The following is a 25,992-nucleotide window of genomic DNA, read 5'->3' on the forward strand; positions in this document are numbered from 1 at the left end:
AACACTGCAAACAAAATCTCTGCACACAGAAGGCAGATTCTGTGTGTAGAAATGGAGAGCAAAGGGGGCCCATCCCATTATTTGTAGCGGACAGCCAGACTCGTGCTCCCTGACAACAAGGCATGGTCAGGCATTAGGACCACCTGTAGTACTAGATGCCCAAAAGGGGACACGCCTTAGGAGACATGTGTCCATGGTGTTGCCTACTGCATCACTAGTGAAGGATGGTGCTGATGGGAGTGCAGGCCTGTACCTTTCATCTAGCACCAGAGATGTACACGCCAATGTGATAGTTGTCACCTCAGATATTACTCTCCCTGTCTGTGTCATCCACAATCAAAACACCTCTGACAGCTGTTGCTGGTATGGTACACCTTTACACAAACACACACGTACAGATACCTATGGTTGTAGATATATTTTATACCCCCTACATATATTTCAGGACTAAAGTATAAAGAGGTCCAGCACATGCACGTAGCATAAGTTCCTTTGCCATGTGGTGTTGCCTCCCTCCTAGATTATGAAAAAGCATTCTTGTTTAAATGGGGAAACAAAGGAACAGATTCCATAGCTCCTAACTCCTGAAGAGCCCGAACATCGCTTGGCTTAGGGGATTTACCACAGACTCAAGAGGAAAATATCTGTGGGACCCCTTTGTCCAAATATTGTCAACACATCAACTATATACATGCTGTACTGTAGCTCAGAGGGGTTTTTATATTATCTTGCATACATTAAAATAGTAAATAAATGCAGTATGGCAGGTACTGAACTGATACCAGCAATAAATTCAGCTTTGCACAGTCAAGATAAACACGCACACAATGCAACGAGAAAAGATAAATCTCGGCCACAATGTTCAACAACAGTAACTTACGGACTATGCACTGATTTCCACCAGGTAGCGTTTTCCATCCAGGGCAACAGTAGGCATTGTAACGTGATCCACACACATTGGGTCTAAAAGAAAAATTGGTTTTTGTTTTTCTCCAAAATACATTTTAATAACCAAGATTTGAAAATGTCAAAAATAAAATCAGTGCAGTAGACATTATGGGAATCGGCTCTCAGCATAAATCTAGCTAATGGTCTATGCATATTTAACAGGAAGCATTTATACTAGTTATTGGCTTTAGTCATGCCTACCCTCGTGTGATGCCAAAAATTACATTGCAAAAATGTGAAATTAATTAATATAATTAAAACTACTCAAAGCAAAAGAAAAAATGTAACAGAGATCCGATAACTCAGATGCTACTGAGTATTTATGTGGACAATGTTAATTTAACTTAGGAAACAGAACAACACATACAGGGTTCAACCCTGCATTCCTCATGCCAGCAAAACTCCCACTGAAATAAGAATAACTCAGAATAACTCCCGACTCCTTGCAGCTTCATGTACTTTTCTATGTCCTTACCGCGCTCTAAAATGCCATACTACTCCTGTTTTGACCAGAATAACAGGAATGCAAACTATTACATTAGCCAAATTAAAAAGCCAATACATGTAAATATTTATTTAGCAAAAATGTTAGCAAAAAAATTAAAATAGGTGTGGTTCTAGTGAGCTGAAATGCCTGTGAATTAAATCCTAAGGCACCTGGTATACTCAGAACCTATTATTGCTACTCACTTCTTAGACATAGGAACCACTGGGGCCAATCCTTCAAACTCATACTTCCCAGCAGTAGTACCTTTTAAGTGAGTGGTAGATAAGTTTTGCAGGATTGGGCTCTGCAGTGTCATATTTCTAACAGTCAGTGAAAATACACAAGTTGAAAACACCATTCTGTGCCTCTCAAGGTTCAAATCCTCCTTGTTTTACTCCCATGAGTAGTCCCACTCAATGGAACTACTCCTGTAAGGAAGACTAACAGAATATAGCTCCAAATGCAAGAAAATAGATCTTCCTTTTCTTTTACATACCATAACCTTACTAGGGGCCAGATCCTACAACCCTTCCTCAGGCAACACAACTTGAGTAAAGTATGCCAAAATCTAGACGTTGGTAAATATGGATTCCTTAGCATACACTCTAACTTACAGAGACCGATTAAATGCTTGTTTTTCTTTTTAGGACATTGTTTGACCTTTTTTAGATTTTTTTTTTTTTTTTTTTTTACTATGAAATATAGATACAGAAAGTTTTTCAGCCATAGTATTACAATTTCTAAGTAAACATCTGCCCTGCATGATGCGACAACTCAAGCATGGATTTCCAAGCTTCCTTGATATTTATAAGCATTTATTTGTGTGTATGTCCCAAATTACTGCCTTATATTTATCTAGTGATATGCATTATTAATAGAATCTTATGTATTATTATTTCACCAACTTCAATGGCATCACTCTGGTGATTAAGGATCTGACCCAAAGCCCAATGGCAACACTCATCAACTTCAGTGGGTTTGGGGTCAATGGCTCCGTGCTCAGCAAGGTAAGTATGGGCTGTATAATTGGGCCCCGTTTCTCAGAACATCACACTGCTCTTTTCTCTAACTGCTTTTACAGGTTTTAAAACTCCTCATTCATATATTTTCAACATATTCAATTGTAATTGTTTCAGCTACATCCCCCAGGGCTACAACCATGTCACTTTCTAGGAGTTCCCCTCTCATCAATACAAAACTGCTCCAGTATCTCATGCCAAATCAAGACTGGGAACTAGGCAAGGGAGATTTCCTTTCACCTTCTCCTGTCTGAAGAAATAATGGAACTTATTAATACAGACTGGCTGGCATTGTTGGTACCTGTTACAGCTGGAAACAAACTGACAGTATCTAGTTTTGGTTGGGAATAACCTCTAAGCATAAGGCCACAAGGCAACAGTTAGACACTGAGCCAAATTTTGATCTCAGTTACACCAATTAGAGCAGTGTAAATCCACAGTAAGTAGATGGTCTTGTGGTTAAGACACAGGTTAAGAGTCAGGAATAGAGCTAGACAGAAACTGGAACTCCTGTTCCATGGGAAATTGTGAAATTTAAAAATTAATTAATTAAAAATCATTTCAAAATGGAACCAGGCGAGCTGACTGCCCTGGAGCCAATGACACGAGAAGCCTTGGGAACCCCAATACAAAAAGCCAGGCCCCGACTGCTTCAAGCCTGGTTGGCAAGCAGGGTCCTGTTGGAAACCTCCTGGTTTCCACTGGAATTTCATCAAACTTGGCATGTTCCCGCAGAATGTTTCAATTTCAACAAGTTTGCATTTTTTGACAGAAAAACGTAGTTTCTGACCAGCTCTAGTGAGGAGATCAGTGTTCAATTCTCAGCTATGCAACAGATGTCCTGAGTAACATTACCCTGTGTACATCAGTCAGTCTATTTATATTATGGGAATAAGGATTCTTGAGTTGTGAGCCTAAAATTCATTAACATTATGAGACACTCAGATACTACAGTAATAAATGCCATAGAATAAATACATTAATTGAATGAGATTGGAATCTAGTCTACTTTATCTTCTGTGACGTTGTGATAGTAATATATAGGTTGGACTAAATTAATCAATGATTTAAGTGGACACAACTCCATTGATTGCAACCACTTACGTTCATGGCCAATTTTGGTCACTGCATCTAAATGCATAGATCAAGGCTTATAAAGTTATGTAAGTCTTGCTTTTCACCTGCTTATATCCATGTCAATAGTCTAGATATGCCAGTCATAGTCTTCCCTTTCCTACTGTTCCCTCAGTACAATCAAATTTAAAGAGGGCAGCTGAATTATATAAGCAGTAACTTGGGATAATGAAACAAAAGTATAACAAATGACTGTTGCGTTTATTTTGAAGGTAAATAAAAAATGTAAGAGGAACAAAATCTCATATTTAAGTAATATTTTGTGATTAAAGAATACATATATAAAAACAGATATGGTATATAGTACAATAAACTGTTTGTTGGTCCACGGCAAGTTATGGAACGGAGCAAATTCACCAGGTTTCTTTTTTAAATAAACTATATTTTAAGATCACTTTTATTATTGTCAACCAGTTAATTTTTTTGTTATAACACAGTCACAAGGTCACATAGTCAGAGGGTATATAGAAACATTAGCTTTTAACAAATATATGTTCAAAGAACAATTTTTTCTGTTAAAATTATTGGTTACAGACACTAATGATGCATTATGAGGCACAATGCTAAGGAATATAAATTTCTCTGACTGGCATTACATGGAGAATGCATTTTTATTATAAGGTAACTTATAAGAACAAAATGGGTAAAACATTTATACGCCTCATAAGCTCTATGCACTACATACAGAATTTCTTTACTTTTGATTGAGATAGGTGTCTTTTTAAGAACAAAGAAGTTGCCATATTCTTCTTCCAGCACTGGCCAACACCCAGTGTTCCAAGGAAAAGAAATCCTTTTAATGCAGCTAGCCAATGTAATGCTGTCTATAGGGGAAAACACATGCCAGACCTCAATGGGCAACCATGCTTATACACTGAAGCAGGTCATTCAATTACCCTTATTATAGCCTTATTTTGTATATCCACAAGTGGTTCAAATAATAATAATAAAATTACCCAATTTCTCCCTGCCCTCAACCCAGTGTTCATCTTGGTGACCTCCTCCAGAAGTGACTTTCCCAACTCACAGATTCTACACTTCATAAAGAAATACATCCTAAACTCACCGCCGTTAATTTTCACAGAGCGTCCCCTTGTTCTCGGATCATGGAACAGTGTAAAAAGGAAGCACTGAGAAATTCTGCACTTACAAACCTAATGACTCTGACTACCTCTGTCAAGCCCCTCCCTCTCTCCTCTCCTTTGGAAACTAAACAATCCAAGTCTTTATTATACCTCATCATAACTGTCTATCCAGATATTTATAATGCACCCATCAGTCGACATTCTAGCTTACCAGAGCTAGACACTGTTGTGTAGATGAGGGTGTACTGCTGTAAATTTACAAAATTACTTCATCCTATTTTCTGTGTGTGCGGCATTTGGGGAGGGGGAGAGGTTCCAAGTGAATTTAGTGCTGGGAAAGGTGCCAGGACAGTCCTGGACCCTGCAGTCCTCTCTCCAGAGAAGGGGTCTGCAGCAATTGGGCTGTGATCTACCGGTAGCTTATGTAGCCAGTAGCTCGCCAGCAGCTCTTCCCTCTCTCTCCATCCAGCAGCACTAGTGGAATTAGCAGATATCTCTCTCTGCATCACCTCCTGCTGCCTCTATGGCAAAGGAAGGTACAATAGAAGGCAGAGAGACTTTTTACTCCTGCTCCTATTGCAGCTGGTAGTGGGGAAGGGAGGGAGCAGCACACACAAACACACACTCCATGTGTAGAAAGTGAAGATCTCCAGCGGCTGACCCCCTCTCTCCCCAGGCCTGAGGCGGGGTGAAGTTCTCCTTGCCTCTGCCTCACTCCCCAGGCCTACGATCACATCCACTGCAGATGGGAGGGGAGGTGTATCAATGGCAGCCCCCGCAGCCTGCAGGAGATTGAAGGGAGAGCTACAGCAGCTCCTCTCGCCTCGCAGAGGGCACTGTGAAGTGGACAGAGTAGTGAAGGTCTCCTCTGCTGCTCATCCAGCTACCCTCCCTCACCATAGTCAACAGATGAAATGGAGAAGCAGCCAGGACACAGAGAGGGAAACGCCGGAGGGGTGAGCTGGAGAGGCACTTAGATATGGGCGCAGCTGTGGGCTTCAGCGGATATTCTGACCTGCTTGCATATTCAGCGAGCATGCATTGCTTCTTTTACATAAATCCTCATTACCATCAAATCCTTCAATTCCTTGCTCTTCCCTATCAAACCTATCATTTGCCTCTTTGAGTTTCCCACCAGCCCAGTTTCCTCTGCTCAATTTTCCCTCTTCTCCTTAGTCTGGGTCCTCCATAGATCCCCCCTCATGCTCTGGTTCCCCACATCCCTCCTCGCTACATCCCCCAGCTTTCCTCTGCCTAGAGCATGGTCACCAACACGCCCACAGCCATAGAAGCATAGCTAGAGTGACCCCTTACATCACTCTGCACTGCATTACCCTTTATACCTATATGAGTGCAGCAGGTTGGTGCTATGCTGTAGATATGATCTCTATAGCCAGAGTCCTCATCTAGAGAGGACTGCGTAGAATGCCTCTCCCACAAGGCTGCAATGTCTCCAATTGGGAGAATGAAGCCGCTGCTCAGGAACGCAGCATCGAGAACAGAAAATCAAGAGTCTCCCAGACCAATTGGGAGATTGAACAGGTCTGGATGATGCGGGGGAAAGTCAGCCAGACAACCCACTAAAGCACAAATGACTTAGCTGTATTCTGAAAAAGAAGCAGAAAATGCACCATTTTCATGAATTTATACACACAAAAGGAAGCTACTCTACTGCTTATATTGTACCTTATCCCCCACCTTTGGTCTAGCTCTTATTTTTCAGACTGTAAGCTTTTCAACGCAGAGACTGCATCTTCCTGTGTCTGTATTGCACCTAGCACAGTTTGAGTACTACCCTTTTAAATAAATATAATAAACTCTTATATTCCCACTCTGATTAATGTACAAAAGAAAAAAACCAGCATGGGCAGCTCATACATCACGCCAAAGCTGCTGTTGGCAAAGAGGGTGCTTTGGAAGGTCACCTTCACCACACTTCATGAGAAACATGAAGACTATCCCAAAATCTTCAAATTCAGGGTCATATTCTGCTACTCTTACTTCCCCCTTCCCCTTAAATAGTCCCATCAAAGTCAATGCACCCACCCACCCAGCATAAGTAAGGATGGCAGAATCTGACCCAAAGAGAGCACATGCATTTTGAAAACTTAGACGACCATATTTTCAAAGTCTTTAAAAGGGGGGGGGGGCACGGAAGAGGCTGCATTTTTCAGAGTTACTTATATACTCGCAAACCATAAAAAAAGCTTTCCCTGATAGCATGGTGATGAAAAAAGCCATGACAGAAGCCCACAGCTTTGTTCAAAGACTTCCAAAATAAACAAATTCTGTCTTCAATTAATAACACGCGGGTGAAAATGCAGTAGCTAGATGAGTTGAATTATTGTCAAAGGATGTTAGTCATCTCCTGGAAAACTGATAAATGTGTATGAATATTGTTCTCTCTCCGTTTCCATTAACTGATACATGAGACTGACATGCTCAGCTGGTGATACTTTTGCGTCTGATGCTTGAAGACAGTAGCTCAAAGAAGGCTGTTTCTTTAATGGTATTGTTATCGAATGCAAGTAGTATGTATGTGGTTAGCAAGAAATGGAATACGCCCCATCTAACACTGGACTTGAGGCTTCATTGCTTACCATCCTCAACAGGCACTCTGTGAAGCAACAGACTCAACATGGCATGGGAGTAGTGGTAAATATTGTTAACTGCATATAAGACAGATGCCTTCAGCATCACCAATGCTGTCAGTTTTGTGTACTTATTAGGTACATTTCTATGAAAGATGCCTAGAGCGTTGGATAGATACTTTTTTCTTTAAATAAAAATCTCACCCTAGAATTTTGGACAGTAACCCCCTACCGCACATCATTAACACCACCAAAGCTCATTACATTGGACTAATATAAAACTTAGAGATCTAAAGTGCAACAAAGTAGCTCAGCGAAAAGGCTGGAGAGGCCTGAACTAGAACATGGTAGGCAGCAGAGCAAGCCACAGTGCCCTGTCCACATATCTCAGCTGTGTTCAGACCTCTATGGGGGGCCTGATCCTTCAAGACCTCTCCTTCCCACTGACGTTATTTGGATATGAACGTTTGTCAACTAAAACTGGACTGAGACCACCAAATCTTCACTGAGTTATCCAGATGGCTCCCAGGTCTCATTTCTCAGAGGATCAATGAATTTCAAGCCCCATCAGTAAATATGATAAATGGATTATTTTTGCCAATATGCCCTTAAACTATGAAAACGTACCTGGCATTTTAGTGGTGTAGAATCAAAAAGGCCAGTAGGCCACAGGACTTAAAGTCTGAAATGAGTTTATGGCAACTCATTCGTCTCTACCCTGGACACTGAACTCTTCGCTGTTTAAACTGGTTTTAAAATAACTTTTTTCTCACAGAAGAGGACAAATACACTCCTGTTGTCTGGGGAAAATATATGGGTGGGTGTGGAGATGTTTTGGAGGGAAAATGAAATCATGGTCCACATTAAAATCCATCTGCCATCTCTTGCTGCTTAATCTTCCTGTTTCTGAAAGCCTTCTGGAATTTGTCATAATTGTTCCAAGCAGGCAAATGCCGACAGTCAGTCATTCTTGCTTTTTGCAGCATATTTAGTACTGTGGACTCGCTGCAGCGATATGCACTCCTAACACGTGAAAGATGGAATTAAAGGATTTTTAATGAGAGACTTAGGTATGTATGAAAAGCAACCTCAGATCTCTGTGATGGTATCTGTGAGCACAATCCTGCTCCCACCTCTGAGAATCTGCCAGGACAGACACACAGCAGAACTAGTCTGGAAAGAGAGGGTACAGGACTTGGGCCAATACATGAAGTCCTCCCATCCTGTGTAGGACCAAGTCTGGTTCTGTGGTGACTCCCTTCACTGCTGGATTGGGGTCAGATGGAGGTAAAGCAGTGGCAAAAAGACAAGAGGCAGGAGCAGAGCCAATAGACACACTGCTATGCAGATTCACCATCTATCGACTTCTGTGGAGGGGTGCAGCAGCAGAAAGGGCTTCAATAGCAACAGCAGAGCATTTCTCCTGTGAAGTGAAGGTTCCTTCGCCCATCATCCCCACAGAACTACCTTAAATCAAAGCCTCAGACTTGGTACACGTGCAAGGACCTGGGCACAGATATACAGTGCTACTTCTTCACAATTTTAACACAGATCTAGAAGAGAAGCAACAAATCAATGACTCTATAGCCAGTGCCACTCCAATCATGATTTTGCATGCACAACATATATGATGCACATGCATAATCATGATACATTAGGCATTCATGAATCCTCCTTGTTCTTTTGTAGCATTATACCAATATTTTATTAATACTAGCCTAGCATCAGCTTATTCTGATAGCCATGATTGTTCAGTGCCCCATCATCAATTAAATCCTGCATAATACTATCTGCTAGTTCTGCTCCATTCTGCAATGCCAACTGTCTCTACCATACATCTTTGACCTGCCTCTTCTCTACAGTGTGCAGCACTGTCCCATTGTTTTGTCTTCCTTTCATCAACCAATTCCTCCTTTGCCACTTCAGCTTCACCCTGAAATATCGCCTGGGGGCAGCTGCCAGCTTTTTTCAGAATGGAACTTGCTTACAGAGAATCTGTTTGAGAATTCGTAAGAGACAGGAAGATTCCATGAACCAGTGTAGCAGAGTCACTCCAATATCAAGCACCATCACCCAAGCACTGTGACTGCCAAATAGTGTGACAGGAGCTGGGGAAAGGGAAGAGTTTCCCTTAATGAGGCAGCAGCAGGAGTGGGGAGAATTCGATTCCAGGGAAAGGCTGGTGGCATGTGCACTGCTGCCCTTCCCAGCGGTTTTGACAGGGGAAGGCAGCTCTGAAATGTAGCCAGACTAGTGTAGGAGCCCCATGGTGAAGTCTGCCTGGGGTGGTGATGAATGTTCACATCCCCCAGCTGCCCTGGCCATGACCCTTCACAGAAAGCACAGCTCATTACTGGGAAGACACTGCCCATCTGTGCATGAGAGTTGCTGGCATTGCTGGGAGATGTACCACAGACAGACAATCTGCCAGGAGCCCTGCCATACACTAGTCAAAGCTGGCGTAACCCAGGGATGAATCAAGCGTGGGTTTGGAATAAATTAGACAGAGGCTAGACAGAGTGGGCAGAGCAAGGCTGAGAGAGTAGCAGAGACAGTTTGCTTGCCAGATAAAGACTGAATTGAAATGGAGAAAAAGCAGTTAGTTAAACTGGACAAGGGGAAGGATGTTGTAATGATCAGATACAGGGTGAAATCTCTAACCTCTCTGCTCCCCATTCCCCCCACCACAAAAAAATGCACCTGGACTCTTATTTTCAAGGAAAAGTTCATTGATGTTAAGAATGGTCTTTTCTTAACTCCTTAGCTCCAACAATTGGCATCTGCTTCATGTAAAAAGACAGCTTCCTGGTGCCAAAGGTAAAAATCAAACTAATACAATAGGCCAGATTTTTAAAGGGGCCTCCATCCAGTCTCCTCCTTTTTTGAGCAAAGGTGGTGCCTGGAAACACTGCATCCAAAAGTAATAGCAGAAACAAAACTGACCTCTTAAACATGGTACTTAATTATGAATGGAAATGAGGTCTTTGGCTAAGTGTCCACATTCACACATGCAGTTAAAAGTGCCTGGCCTTTACAAATTTGGCTCAGAGTGTTAAAGTATATCCAGTATGCCAGTAAATGCCACTGAAGAATTCTAAAGGTATGCAGGTTTGGCCTTATTACCCTGTTTAAAGCCATCTGTAATCATATCATTACCTTTTACTGTAAAATGGCTTTGCGGACACCTGTGTGTGCCTATCCATGCGCAGAGCTCCCCAGTTTCCTGAGGTGGGGCCCATTCATCAGCTGCTGTAAACTGGGGTAGCTCCATTGACGGTTGACTTGGCCCTGAAGTTTTAGTCCAGACTTAACCTACTCAAACTCCAACAAAACTGTGAAGCAATGAACTAGATAGAGTTTTTAAAATCATGTATTTCTATGACAGCTGATTTTCACACATCCCACTGATTATTAAACTAGTTTTGCCAGTTATCATCCTCAAGCAAAATGCGGCATTTTTACCATTGTGCTTTGTCTCAGTACAAACAACCAGAGTGCTCAGCCATAGTGCTTATTATCCCATAAAGAAGATATTAAGCATCTGTCCCATGTCACCAAATTCTTGTGCCATGTTTCATGCACATGTATGTGTGGCATACACAGGATCTCTTATGACTGTCTGATTTTCTTCCCCTGTAGTGTGAGAGTGTGGTGTGTCTGTGCCATGCAGTGAGTTTAACATGATAATTACTCCTCACAGGATGGTACTACTATCCGAGAATCTTGGCTCAGTTCAGCTGAGGAAAGAACAGACTTAGTAGCTCCACAGGTGTCCTTGGCTCTGCAGTCCTGAGGCCAATGCGCATGTCAGGAACTCAAAATGACCTGCAAGATCTTTCCTTCAGCAACACTGAACATCCTGCAAACCCCAGCTCCTATCATACTGTGCCCGCCAAATACAGCAATTGGGTGATGGTATTTGACATCGGGGGACTCTGCTACACTGGTTCACGGAATCTTCCTGTCATCATTTTGCAGGGACAGATTCATCTGACTTGACAGCCATGCATTGTTCTCACGCTTAGCCATAGAATGGCAAATTCTTAGGCACATTCTCTCATTGTTCTACATGCTAATGTCAGTGGGTCCAGCCCTAGACCAATTTACGTGGCAGTATGAGGCACATGAGCCCCAGCATGCCATGGAAACTAACGGCATGCTGGGCCAACCAAGCATGGTCCATAAAAGGGAATGAAGGGTCTCCCATGCATTCCATGAGCAAGAACTATAGACATGCTCAAGGGATGGCATACCCCAATCCTTCCCTTCACCTCACCTTTTAGGGCCAAGGCAGATGTCTGTAGTCACCCCAAGGTACTTCCAGCCGGGGAGCGAGGGAGGGACTAGGTCAAGGTTTCTGCACCACTGCCAACATTCACAATCTCATTGCCAGTGATTGGGGTCAATTGTGGGAGTCTCTTACAGTCTCACAAGGAAACAAAAGCAGCTCAGGAATTTTGCGGGATTTGCATGGCGTTTCCTGCTTCGGCCGCTAGAGGCTGCTTGCACACATCTTGTGTACTCTGAGCGGAGCAGGCAAAGCACAACACAGCTGAGCAGCCTCTCTCTGAGGACAACAGCAGCAGTCTCACCTCCACCACAGGACATGAAGGTGTGTGGAGTGTTGGGGAGTATTAGAGGAAAGAGCTCAAGGGAATCCACCCTAACGCTGCAGGCTAGAGACTGGTAGCACCTGTTGGAAGCTCGCAGAGGATTGGAGTTGCAGGATGTTGCCAGTGAGGCTGGGAGAGTGAGGGACTGGGGGAGGCAGCCAAGGAGGGGCAGGCATTGAAATGGAAGTAAGTTAGGGAGCAGGTGAACAGGGGAAAGGGGACCTGAATTTGTGAGCACGCACTCTGTATGCTCTGAAAGTTGAATTTTCAAGCTCCATTGTTGAAAACATGTTGGGGGCAGTGGAGAGACAGGGGGAGTTCAAAATCCAGACAGATGGCCAAACAGCATGATTTTGGGAGAGATTTTCAAAGGCACAACTGGCACTTGGGAACCTCCCTGCCGTTGAAAGTCAATAGGAGCTAGGCACCTAACTGCTGTTCATGCCTTTGAAAATCTGCCTGAACTTCTCCCTCACCCCCTCAACTCCTGTGATTTTTAGGCCAATCTAAGGGTGAGAGGACTTGTGGTTTTTGAACTCCTGCAGTTAGCAAGACTGTTCCTGTGTTTTTTAAAGTAAATTAAATATGTCTGGTGTGGAGGAGTGGGAAAGGGCTGCTGCTAGTGGACACTCTACTTTAGCCCATCCCAACAGCCACAAGAAGGGAAATCAGCCATCTTTAGCTTTGGAGTTGTCAACCAAGCCATTGTCTTTGAGGCACGTGCTCCCATTCAGCATCTCTCTGTGGCGGACTGCTGTCCAGCCACAAAGGAACCTGCTTTCCACACTCCTCCCTCCCCACTCCAAGAACAAAGAGGTCCACATGAAATATGACAATCAGTCTGAGATGAGTTTGTGGCCCTGGGAAGAGAGGCAGGGGAAGGATGTGCGGCTACATAAACAGTATATGGACTCATTTGGGGAGTGCTTCCTTCCTCCTCAGAAGTGGTTTAGCCTCAGCAGCTCTCCAGTCCAGGTGGATCGCTCATCTTTTGTGCATTCCATTCTGTTTGACCCAGGAATGGCCCAAAGTGACTTCCAGCCACCAAACAAGGAGAGAATATTACTTCTAAGGTTTTATGTCCTGTAAGACATCGAATGGTATTACAGAGTATAGTAGTTGGCCTGAGCTGGAGCTCTCAAGAAGAGCTATTGAAAGGTACTTTGTTGTTCACTTTAGACATGGGGAGCAGCAAAAAAACAAAAACAAAAACCAAACAAAAAAACTTCTATGCAGGAGGCTCTCACCTACAAGTCTCAACCACCTCTGTGTGTCAAAGCTTTCTCATGGATCTTCAAATATCTGCAGGTTTAGGGGAAGAAGATCCCACTTCCAGGTTGGTGTGGGAGGGGTGGGAGGAATATAAATTATTCCCCCACCCCAGAATGATTCCTGGGGGCCTCTATGAGTAGAAATTCACTAGTACCTATGAGGGTTTTTCCAAATAGTGGTAGGACATGGCCCGTGTGTCTTTGCTCAATACATTTCTATGAAAAGGAGTTCTCTTTTGCTTCGTTATGCAAACAGTTCAACGGTGCTTTTGTTAGGTCCCCATGTTGTCAATGTGCTAGTAATCAGATGCAGCTAAATGCACAGATGTGTCCAAAATAACCCCGATGAAAACTTTCTTTAAAGTCCATTCAGAGTTAAATATGGAACACAAGTCATAACAAACAAGACACTCTTTGTACTAAGTGAGCAACACTTTTGCTGAATGGCAGCACACCAATGAGGAGATAAATGAACCTGAGCGGAAAACAAAGGCTACAACTTCATTCAACAACAGCCAATGTAAGAGGGCAGGTAGGCAGCCCAAGCCAAAATGTCCCTCCTACCTCCTCCAAAGAGACTTATAAGGACCTAGGCCTACATCAAATTGCCAGGGTCCTTGAGCCCAAATACAGGCCCAAACTACCCAGAATAGGTGTGGTAAGCCCCATGCAGAGTAGTTTGCCTGCGTAATGAGACAACCATATGAGCTCAGGCTGAATCTATCGAGCAGTGTGCAGACTGGCCCACAACCAAGAATGATCAGTATTTCATGTACCACGTGGTGGGTAATAACATGAGAGGCCTCCATGTTTCTAAAACTAAACTGTCTTTATTAAAAACTATAAACAGAGGTGCCGCAACTGCAGCTACCATTCCAGCCACATGCACACAGACTGGCTTCCTGGTGCCTTCTCCAAACCCTTCCCTCCTGCAACCTGCGCTCCTCCCTCCAACTTCCATGCAGGTTACGACAATTAGACTTTATTCTGCCACTGTTACTCTTCCTCCAGCCCCACTCCAACTAAGCGTTCAGTTTCTATGCACTGGTTACCACTCGCCCGTCTTTGGGTGACCACTGCCCATCTGACCTAACATGGTAAACTGCAGCAAATAAACGGTCTGCAGATGGACACATATCAAAAGGGTACAGTCCTACAGGCAAGGCAATACAAGAAATAAAAAAAAAGACACCAATACAAAATCAGAAGCCATAGCACACACATGGATACCAAACCATGGAAAGCCAACACCCTACACATCCCTACAGGAAAATGATGCAGTGGAACAGGCACGTGGAAACAGATTCAAGTCCTATTACATATCTAGCCCTGTAAACAGGAGTCATAGCATGACCCCACTTCTGACCTGCCAATCACTTGGTCACATGTAGCCAGCTTTGCACATGACCTTTCCTAATCCATGCCAGACTACTGTGTTTCACTTTCCAGGCTACAGGGCTAGCCATCATGAAACCCCCAGCCTGTTGGACAGGCAGAAAGTGGTCCAATCATATACCCTGTCCAATGGCCAATTGTGACCCCCACTTTGCAGCCTGCTAGGCAGCCTGCCATGGTCTATCCTGCGCAGTCAATTAAGCAGGCAAAAATATCTCACCCTGATCTGCACATCGAAGTGTCTTCCTGGCAAAGTGGCACTTGGTGATCAGGCTTCACCTGATTGCCTGGAGCCAGTTTTACAATATTTACGCTACAGCTATGTTTCATCCTGTATTGCAGAGCAGCTGTGCTGTATTCGCTTTACTTATAGTCTGTTTACTCTCTCTGTTCTAGTTACGATTTATTACTGAGAATCTATAGAATAACTTGGGTTTTTTCAATTGAGGGTTTCTGGCTCAACTATCAAATAATACACAACCAGCATGTCAAAAGATAATTGTGCCCTGACTCAGAATCCAGTTAAAACATCTGCATTTGATGGAAGAAAGAAAGACGTGCTGGGGAGCAGGGTGGCTCAGGAGACTGGTAATGGAATATAGAGCCTCCAGGTCACTTGCTGGTTGGAATACTGCCCTTGATGATGATTCTTGATTGCTTTTCAGTGATCTGCCTGAAATTATTTGGATGGGTCCCCAATCCTAAATTGTGATCCACACAGGCCCAGGAATCTGCCAATGCAGATCACAAAGCAGGATCTTTGGGGTGTCTTGGGTAATCCAGTTTATAGAGAGCTGATGGTCACACCACAATAATTAGAAGTATAAATGGAGAGCACAGGGACCTCATGGACCTGGAGACTGAATTACTCTCTCACTCCTAGAAGCTCCAGAACAAGACTGACATATTGGCAAGGTGGTGTGGGGATACTTGCACTGCTCCTAGCTGTGAATAGAGGGTTCCAGGGCTATAAGACAGCTTTCACTAAATTCACTGAAAAATAAATATTCTCATAAAAAAAACCAACAGACTAATTAATCAGCACACAGAGGAAGACATCTGTATTATCAAGGATTAAATGCGATTTAATCCCCCCGCCGCCGAAGACCCCAGGCCCCCGGAATCCTCTGGGTGGCCCTGCCTTTATCAAATAGTCTCATACTCTGTTTTTTAGGCACGAGAGGATCCACATAAATGTATACCCCAACTTAAATGTATACCCCAAATTAAAAAACACAGTAAAAGAACTAAAAAGGAGCCACCGTGGCTTAACAACCATGTAAAAGAAGCAGTGAGATTAAAAGGCATCTTTTAAAAAGTGGAAGTCAAATCCTAGTGAGATAAATAGAAAGGAGCATAAACACTGCCAAATTAAGTGTAAAAGTGTAATAAGAAAAGCCAAAAAGGAGTTTGAAGATCAGCTAGCCAAAAACTCAAAAGGTAGTAACAAAATGTTTTTTAAGTACATCAGAAGCAGGAAGCCTGCTGAACAACCAGTGGGGCCCCTGGACAATCGAGATACAAAAGGAGCGCTTAAAGACGATAAAGTCATTGCGGAGAAACTAAATGAATTCTTTGCTTCAGTCTTCGTAGCTGAGGATGTTAGGGAGATTCCCAAACCTGAGCTGTCCTTTGTAGGTGATAAATCTGAGGAATTGTCACAGATTGAAGTGTCACTAGAGGAAGTTTTGGAATTAATTGATAAACTTAACAGTAACAAGTCACCGGGACCAGATGGCATTCACCCAAGAGTTCTGAAAGAACTCAAATGTGAAATTGCGGAACTATTAACTATGGTTTGTAACCTGTCCTTTAAATCAGCTTCTGTACCCAATGACTGGAAGATAGCTAATGTAATGACAATATTTAAAAAGGGCTCTAGAGGCGATCCCGGCAATTACAGACAAGTAAGTCTAACATCAGTACCGGGCAAATTAGTTGAAACAATAGTAAAGAATAAAATTATCAGACACATAGAAGAACATAAATTGTTGGGCAAAAGTCAACATGGTTTCTGTAAAGGGAAATCATGTCTTACTAATCTATTAGATTTCTTTGAAGGGGTCAACAAACATGTGGACAAGGGGGATCCAGTGGACATAATGTACTTAGATTTCCAGAAAGCCTTTGACAAGGTCCCTCACCAAAGTCTCTTACGTAAATTAAGTTGTCATGGGATAAGAGAGAAGATCCTTTCATGGATTGAGAAGTGGTTAAAAGACAGGGAACAAAGGATAGGAATAAATGGTAAATTTTCAGAATGGAGAGGGGTAACTAGTGGTGTTCCCCAAGGGTCAGTCCTAGACCAATCCTATTCAACTTATTCATAAATGATCTGGAGAAAGGGGTAAACAGTGAGGTGGCAAAGTTTGCAGATGATACTAAACCGCTCAAGATAGTTAAGACCAAAGCAGACTGTGAAGAACTTCAAAAAGATCTCACAAAACTAAGTGATTGGGCAACAAAATAGCAAATGAAATTTAATGTGGATAAATGTAAAGTAATGCACACTGGAAAAAATAACCCCAACTATACATATAATATGATGGGGGCTAATTTAGCTACAATTAATCAGGAAAGAGATCTTGGAGTCATCGTGGATAGTTCTCTGAAGATGTCCACGCACTGTGCAACGGCAATCAAAAAAGCAAACAGGATGTTAGGAATCAATCATTAAAAAAGGGATAGAGAATAAGACGGAGAATATCTTATTGCCCTTATTACTCTATGAGCAAATCCATGGTACGTCCACATCTTGAATACTGCATACAGATGTGGTCTCCTCATCTCAAAAAAAGATATACTGGCAGTAGAAAAGGTTCAGAGAAGGGCAACTAAAATGAGTAGGGGTTTGGAACGGGTCCCATATGAGGAGAGATTAAAGAGGCTAGGACAGGGGTCGGCAACGTTCGGCACGCGGCTCGCCAGGGTAAGCACCCTGGCGGGCCGGGCCAGTTTTATTTACCTGCTGACGCGGCAGGTTCGGCCGATCGCGGCCCCCACTGGTCGCGGTTCGCCGTCCCGGGCCAATGGGGGCGGCGAGAAGCCACGGCCAGCACATCGCTCACCCGCGCCGCTTCTCGCCGCCCCCATTGGCCCGGGACGGCGAACCGTGGCCAGTGGGGGCCGCGATCGGCCGAACCTGCCGCGTCAGCAGGTAAATAAAACTGGCCCGGCCCGCCAGGGTGCTTACCCTGGCGAGCCGCGTGCCGAACGTTGCCCACCCCTGGGCTAGGACTTTTCAGCTTGGAAAAGAGGAGACTAAGGGGGATATGATAGAGGTATATAAAATCATGAGTGGTGTGGAGAAAGTGAATAAGGAAAAGTTATTTACTTGTTCCCATAATATAAGAACTAGGGGCACCAAATGAAATTAATGGGCAGCAGGTTTAAAACAAATAAAAGGAAGTTCTTCACACAGCGCACAGTCAACCTGTGGAACTCCTTGCCTGAGGAGGTTGTGAAGGCTAGGACTATAACATGGTTTAAAAGAGAACTAGATAAATTCATGGAGGTTAAGTCCATTAATGGCCATTAGCCAGGATGGGTAAGGAATGGTGTCCCTAGCCTATGTTTGTCAGAGGGTGGAGATGGATGGCAGGAGAGAGATCACTTGATCATTACCTGTTAGGTTCACTCCCTCTGGGCACCTGGTATTGGCTACTGTCGGTAGACAGGATATTGGGCCGGATGGACCTTTGGTCTGACCCAGTATGACCATTCTTATGTTCACATGTACATTAGGGACTAAGCCAAAATCTCCTCACTCATTTCATTCTGACCTGAATTAGACCTTAGTTCATGTACAGGAAAATGTCATTGTAACAACTACCATCAATGGCAAGTAGACTCAGGGACAAGTGTAGTACCCAAAACTACTTTTAACTGTCAAAGGCCTTAATTTTGCCTCAGGATCTGCTAGTACTGGAATCTTACAATTTAAAGCCACTATGGATGCAAGATCTATGGGACTTGAACTATGCCTTCCTCTGTGTTTGTAAGCGACCAAACTCAGACTGATTGCTATCACATTGTATATATATATTAAAAAAAATAGCAGCAGTTTGTTAATTTCAAGATTTCAAGTTGATGGTGTTCCCTCTTAATGCTGCAATTTACGAGAGATATGTACTGGCAAACATCTCTAAAGCCAAAAGACCCAATTTGCCCTGCATTTACATTCTTTTCACTTTGTTCCCAATTCAAAGTTTTCAGCTTTCAGTTTCACTCAGGTCCAGAGTCTGACACTGACTGGGTGTGGCATAAGTGGACAGCCAGAGGTGTGTAGGCCAGAAGTGGTAAGAAAAATGTTTGAGGTTTTCAGTATAAACCAATATTTACCAGTACGGTAAGTCTGCTTTTCTTCAGCAGGTTTTTAGTGGCAAGTATTGGTTTTAAATGAAAACCAGAAGCCTTAATTATATATTAGAAAACTGGAATTATGTTATAGATTTATAAGACTTATTTTATTTCAGTAAGCAGGGATGCAAATGAAAGACAAAAACCTGCCTGGTTTATTCAAGTTTATTTGGCCCCTGTAAAACCAGTGCATCTTGCTTTCGGGACTAAGGCAAGCAACATTTAATCCCAAAAGGATAATAATCTGCTGTAGCAGAGCTTAATTTGTTTCACTCAGAGTTTCATGAATCAGATCAGTGCCAACTATTCTGTTCTGTAATATTCACTAACTATCATTTCCAATTTAAAAAAAACAACCGTACAGTTCTAGTATGAATTTATTTAATTATAGTCTTATTTAGAATAATCTGTTATCTCATGATTCAGCTACCTCAAAGAAACCTTAGTCATTTTAAAATTTCAGTTTCAACTGATTGTTAAGCTAGGCATTACTCTCTTTCACAATTACACTTTGAGAGGAAGCAAATAACCACTTGTCTTATTTAGTAATTGTTTCACTCTTTTTAAAGTTACAAGGTTTTTGCCCCATTTTGGGAAGAAATTCTAATCAATGTAGATAACCATAATAAAACAAAATATCTCTCTGCCATTTAGTCCAAAAGGGACCAGATCATAAGAAATAACTGACTTTTACTTTATATCCAAGGGTTAAGTTTACACATCATGTTCTTCAAGTGTATATTATTTAGGAAGTTTCCCATTGGAGGCCCAGTCCAGCAGTCCTTACTTGGGCACAACTCCAAGTGACAACAGTGAGAGTTTTAGAATTCAAGGGTTACAGGATAAGACCCTTACAATATAATATACTAACAGTCTTTAAAGCTCTTGGGACTCTTCTGGATGAAAGATCTATCTATATACACATAAGGTGTTTATTATTTTAAACATCTTATAGGGTAAACCATAATGGATTCCAGAGATACGTCTATTTACCATGTTGCAGTATGTATTTGGATATGGAAACTGACACCGAAAAATCAAATTATACTTTCTGAAAAAACAGTTACTACCTTGATAATAGTTTTCTGATCAACTAATAAAAATATGTAACTAGCATGTAAACATGCATGTTAGATTAGAGGAACTGATTTTAAAACACAAGGGATTCAGCTTTTGCTAAAATGACATTTGCTCCATGGCATAATGTTTGAGTCAGAATTCTAAGTTACAGGACAAGCAGCAGGCTTGAAGTCTTAAGGCTCAGGCTAACATAGAGGAGCATCTGCTCCAGCTAAAGTCCTCTTCTAGCTTTCAGCCATCTCATCGGCATAACTGATAAAGCAATGATAGTGAGGAAGAAAATAACCAACTTTAAACTTGCAATAAAATACAGAATTAGTATGAAATTAGATACAAATTAACAGTAAACCCTAATTGTATTATTTTACATATAAAACCAACATGTTCCCATAGAATCTTAATATTTTTAAAAGCTACATGCTTTTCAGTGTTCGTTTAACCAAACAAACACTAATGAAAAGTCTACTACAATTTTCTCTCTGAAAATCTTTGAAGAGGCACCCATGTCCACGCACTGACCATCAATAGCAGAAAACACTGTAAAACCAGATTCAGACTTACTTGCGCCCCCCCCCCCAAAAGACTATCTGAACTATAGTAACATGAAAACAAAGTCTACCATTATGATTTATATTATAATTCTCAGAGCTCCAAAGATATTTGTACGGATGGACAAATGAGAAAAATAATGTGAATGTGTCTTCTCCTGGTCAAGTGAATTTTCTAATAATGTTTTAAGTCTATTTAACAACCATTGATTCTCTGTCTAATGTATCTGCAATTCCTATATACTCAGTGCCTATTTTCCATATGGATTTCTCAGAATTAACCCCAACCCTGTCTGTTAAAATGACAGCTCTTTTTGTACATTAGACTGCCACACCAAAGAAAGTCCTTGTGATTTCCAAATTGGAAATGTCCAACAGGACTTCCCATAACAATGATAAGGATGTTTATATGGCTAACAGAAGAAAAGATTTCCAACTGCTTAAACAATTTGGTCACTTTTTACTGTCAGCCTTAAGTATGAGGTGCAAAAAAGGGACTAATAATGACTGAATGAACTAATGATTTGTTTAGTGTTTTACTGGATCAGACCCTTTGGCAAAATGCTATAAGCTTGTTAAGTATCTGCTTTCCAGGGCGCTAAATCAGAATTGTAATATTCCAAATAATTAACCAAGCCATGGTCAAATGGAATGTCTAAAACTAATATTGCTGTTAACTCTAAACTCTCGTGTTGTCTAAAATACATTAACTCACTCGCAAATATTTCTTATGCAATTGCTACAACATATTTTATAAATAAAAGATGTCTAACTCATGAAGCAAATCACAGGACTAGACAGTTGTGCTATTTCTTCAGTTTTCAGCAGTAATCAACACTTGCAATATCATATTTGAAAAAGCTGTTGATTTCAACTATTTGTTCTTGCTTTTTTTAATTACTTTCTAAACAACCCAGAAAAAGACAGTAAGGGTTATTTTCAACAAAGCAATTGTGTCTTCCAGCACACACATGCAACTCCCACTGAAGACAACACATGTACTGGAAGGCAGAATTTGGTCCCATGATTAAGTAATAATGTTTTTCAACTTGATACTTTAACTCAGAACCCAAATTATGCAAAGGGGGGAAAATGGTTGAAAGTCATAGTACGAATAGTAAATATATGTCTGAAAAGTAATTCTCTAACCCTTTGAGAGCTTTTATTATTTACAGTTATCTTTGCAATCTTTGCTTGCAGTCCTTGCCATCAACAGCAGTTTTGCCCAAGTAAGAAGTGCCAGAATGTGCACTGCCCAGCTATCTCTCTGGTGACAAGACACCTGGAAGTAAAGGGCCTGACCATGCAAACCCACGCTGTTGAAACTATTTGGATGAGTAAACACTGATCACTTGAGTATGTTTTTTTGCAAGATGATGCCCAGAAAGGATAAAGTAACCTGAGACACCTCCTCGCTCAAGGAACTATAAAATTACCACATTGCACACTTACATATAGATATACGTCATGATCATTATATGCATAATTTGGCAAAAGAATGAATTCCATGTATCTAACCCTCTAAGAATAAAACCATAATGTTTCCTTATTAGGCAAATAATGAAATAAGGAAAAATATAAGCGCCAATCTTGCACTTCTTACTCACGCAAAACTCCCATTGATTTCAAGATAAATATTTCCCAGATTAAAGACTGCAGCATTCAGCTCATTTGTGCTGCCTGCTAATATCAATATAGCTAGGCTTGTATAAGAACATTCATATAAACTCTATTTTCAACAGTTGAGAATTTTGCCCTGGTGATGGGGCAGGAATCCACATTACACACCCATACAGTGATGAGGTATTATTTTGAGGTTTCCCATTTAACAAAACAATTAAGTTTTGAAATGTGTTGTTTCAGCATTTTTAAAGACATTTTGTTTTACAGGCTGAAATCTTTAATACTGAAAATAAACTACTAAGCCTGCACCATGACATTTCACCATGATTTTATTACACTTAAGAGTACTTAGGGCATATGCCAATGTAGCTACTAATACTAGATATTAATAGCTCCAGAAGAGTGGCATTGTGAGGATGGTACATATTTTATACATCAGACCATAATGGTACCAAATGAGCAATGATACATATTACAAAATGGTCTAAATAGGCATGACAGACCATAATTGATCTGAAAGGGTTGGCGTTATGGGCATTCTTTTTTAGGCAAACAATGGGAGTCCTGTGTGAACAAGGAATGAAAGACTGTCCCTAATTATTTTTAAAAAGGGGGGGAGAGGGGAAATGGGATTGGGTTTTTTCTATTTTCTTTTCTGGAAATTAAATTAACAAGCAACAAAACATTAAAATATAATAATCTTTGAGTTAAAATTAACAGTTATCAAAAAATCAAAGACTGGATTGTACAATCCTGGTTCATCCAAATCTCCCACTAAAGTTCCTGGAAGTTTTGGGTACACAGGGAATGCAGGATCAGGCCGAAAACGTATCCTTACCAGTCCTGTTGTGCTCAGTGTATAGTGCACATGGTATATCTATGACCAGCTAGGGTGACCAGACAGCAAATGTGAAAAATCGGGACGGGGTGGGGGGTAATGGGAGCCTATATAAGAAAAAGACCCCAAAATCGGGACTGTCCCTATAAAATCGGGACATCTGGTCACCCTAAGCTAAGAACAGAGCAGCAAGAATCTCAGCCGCAGTCTTAGCTTGGACTTTCCTTGCTTTTGTCAACATGATCACACCCTTTTACTGTATTTAATAGGTGAGGGCAGGATGTTGCAGATCAATAGTTACCACTACCCCACACTCAGAGCTTGATTTGGGGGAAGTATAACCCTCACTAAACATAAGAGAACAGAGACAGCCAGATCTTGCCTCCTTACAACTTCAGGGGCTCCAAGGAAAGTACCACCCCAACTGCACTAGGTCTCACCAGGCTGGGTAATAACAGTGGCTTTTCTTCTACTGTAACAATCCAATTTGTCCCAAACTCTCTGACCTCCCTTTCGCTGAAGCCCATTGTGGGAACTGGACGCTGCGAAAACACTAACAAGTCCCAAGGATGGTGCCACTTCACAGCAATTGCCCTTGTAGCCTTAAGGTGCAGCAGGTTCTGTTATGTACAAACACCCCGTGGTTCCCACCCCCCATCCAATTACCCTTTGAGCGCATCGTGTCCTCCTCCGCCTCCGCCTTGTCCTCTCCTCTTGGCTCTGCTGGCTCTGGTTTCCTTCACGTTATCAGCCTCCAAATTCCCTTCAGCACCTTCGCTCGTATAGGAAGATAAAATCACTGTAAATCCCAGGGCGAACTTCAGCAGCCTACCCAGCCACATCGCGCCGCCTCCCTTCTCCGGCTCGCCTGGGCTCGGAGCGCTGCAAGTGGCTTCTCCTTCCTCCCCCGCCGCCTAAATCCGCAGGTCCCAGCCGACCGACTCCCGATCAGCTGCAAGAGGGGAGGGGAGGAGAAGGGTTTTCAGTGACACGGAGCGAGACCTCAGCCATTCCCCACACCACCCCCATCCCCAGCTGCCAGAGCGAGCCGCCACAGCGCGCAATGCGCAGCTCCTCCGCTCGCCCTTGCCCGGAGCCCGGCCACTGCGCAGCCTGTCTCTTCCCCAGGCGCCCAGGCTGCAGCCCGGCATAGCCCCCCCTCACTCCCGGCTGGCTTCTCCGACTGCGGCTGCCGGGGCTCCCCGTCGCTCCCGTTCCCGTACCTTCCCTCCGACAGCATCAGCAAGGGCTGCACAGCCCGCCCAGCGCACCGAGCGGCGGCTGCCGCTGCTGAGGCTGGGACTGTCTCCAAAGCATGAGACTGGCCAGGCTTTGCAAAGCAGCACCAAAACAACCGGGAGGCTAAGGCGGCAGGAGAGAGGTGTCAGGCTGGGGGCAGCCCGGGCGAGCCATGCACGGGGCGGGCGCTGACACCCGTGCCCAGCCGCAACACAACCCGAAAAAAAAAAAAAAAACACCCGCTGCCTTCACCCACTGGAGCCGCTGCTGCTGCGGAGGCTGCCGCCGCTGTTCCCGCTGCTGTTCCAGCCGCGGCCGCTGCACCCACCGCTGCTCCGGCGGCCCCCTCCTTCCCTCCTCTTCAAGTACCGTCCGCGCAGCTGTGTCTCGCGAGAGGCAGGTCAGCCAGCCTCCCCTCCCCACTCCCCACCCCGGCTCCTGAGACCGGCCGCGGGGCTGCCGGGCTGGGGCGGCCCCGGGCGCCGCGCCGCGCCCCCGGCTGCTCGGGTTCCTGGGGCGCGCGTTGGTGCCAGGCGCCGGAGCCTAGATGGCAGCTGAACCTCTCCCGTGAGGGCGGGCGGCACCTGCGCCAAGAACGCCTGCGGGCAGCCAGGGAGCCGCAGGGAAGGTGGGGATGCCCTGTGGGCCGAGGCCAGCAGCAGCTCCTAGCCCCAGCCTCCCTCCGCGCTGGAAAGAGAGGACCAAAAGCCAGAAGGACCCAGATGCTCTTCCCTCTGCATTGAGGGCGGAGAGGGATACCCGGCCTGCAGGGTTAGGTGCCTTAGGTGGCACGCAGTAGCTAACCGGACCTGAGTACAACTGCATGAGGAGGAGAGGACTTGCCTGTTTAGCCAAGCCCCAGCCTGATAATGTACCATCAGGTCATGGGGCCTGGTCCCAGGAGGGTACAGGGACTCAGAAGTGTCCAAATCACTTTCTTGCTGGGTTGTATCAGTTTAAGGTTAGACTGATCAGCAAAGCAATTTATAAAACTGCTGGTGGGGACAGTGGTGCTGCTTCACCCCAGGGCTTGACGTAGTAATAACAAACACCAAATACATGCAGCAGCACCCCCACTATAAAAAAAATTGTTCCAGGACCCTTGGCTAGGAGAAAACAAGACTGAAAGTGGTGGATTCCTCAGCCTCTGTCTGAAATCATGTATCCTGGAGGTGCAGCAGGTTAAGTCTGATTTAGTGGCTTAAAAGCATAATGGTATTTATGTTTCCCTTATAAGGGAAACAGCAGAGATGTTGACTTTACCTTGGAGGTTGCCGAATAATGAATAAAGAGTTCACTATTGACTAGAAGATACACAAGTCCAAGTGCAGAAGTACAAGGCCAACCAGGAGACCAAAAGTGCAGCAGATAGTAAGATTAAAAAAATTAATAAATAGAACAGTGAAGCCAACAACTAGAAGCTTTTCCTTTGTGGAAAGTCAATATCACATTCTTCCAGACTTGGAAGTGGCACAATCTTGGCCTTGATAGAATTATTCTTTTCGGCCCACAAGCAACAAATTAAGTCTCGGCTGATTTTTAAGCAATCTTTCCTTGTAAAATGGAGAAACCTGGTGCCTGTGTGATTAATTTTTAGTGCTTTGCATTTCTGGTTGCCTACTTTACAGTATGTAGTTGTTCAGCCCTGGATGTCAGGTTTGGTGCAGAACTAGAATTGCTGCTCTTGGGAGCTTACACACTAAAAGAAAGATAGAATGCAGTGGGAAATCCAGAGACAAGGAGATCAGATCATTATACAACG

At 43.3% G+C, this 25,992-nt stretch overlaps 1 protein-coding gene across 1 annotated transcript in view; it reads right to left on the minus strand.

Annotated features, from left to right (window-relative positions):
- The window catches only part of FBN1 (fibrillin 1), a 216,908-nt gene extending 193,075 nt beyond the window's left edge, over positions 1-23,833 (minus strand). The window contains exons 1-2 of the mRNA XM_065412313.1: positions 23,658-23,833; positions 881-963 (exon numbers count right to left, since the gene is read on the minus strand). Of these exons, the coding sequence (XP_065268385.1) occupies positions 881-963; positions 23,658-23,833 (259 nt within the window). The remainder of the gene's footprint in view (positions 1-880; positions 964-23,657) is intronic.
- Positions 23,834-25,992: the final 2,159 nt, after the last annotated feature.

This window comes from Emys orbicularis, chromosome 10 (assembly GCF_028017835.1).
Source record: "Emys orbicularis isolate rEmyOrb1 chromosome 10, rEmyOrb1.hap1, whole genome shotgun sequence".
NCBI classification, from domain to species: domain Eukaryota; kingdom Metazoa; phylum Chordata; order Testudines; family Emydidae; genus Emys; species Emys orbicularis.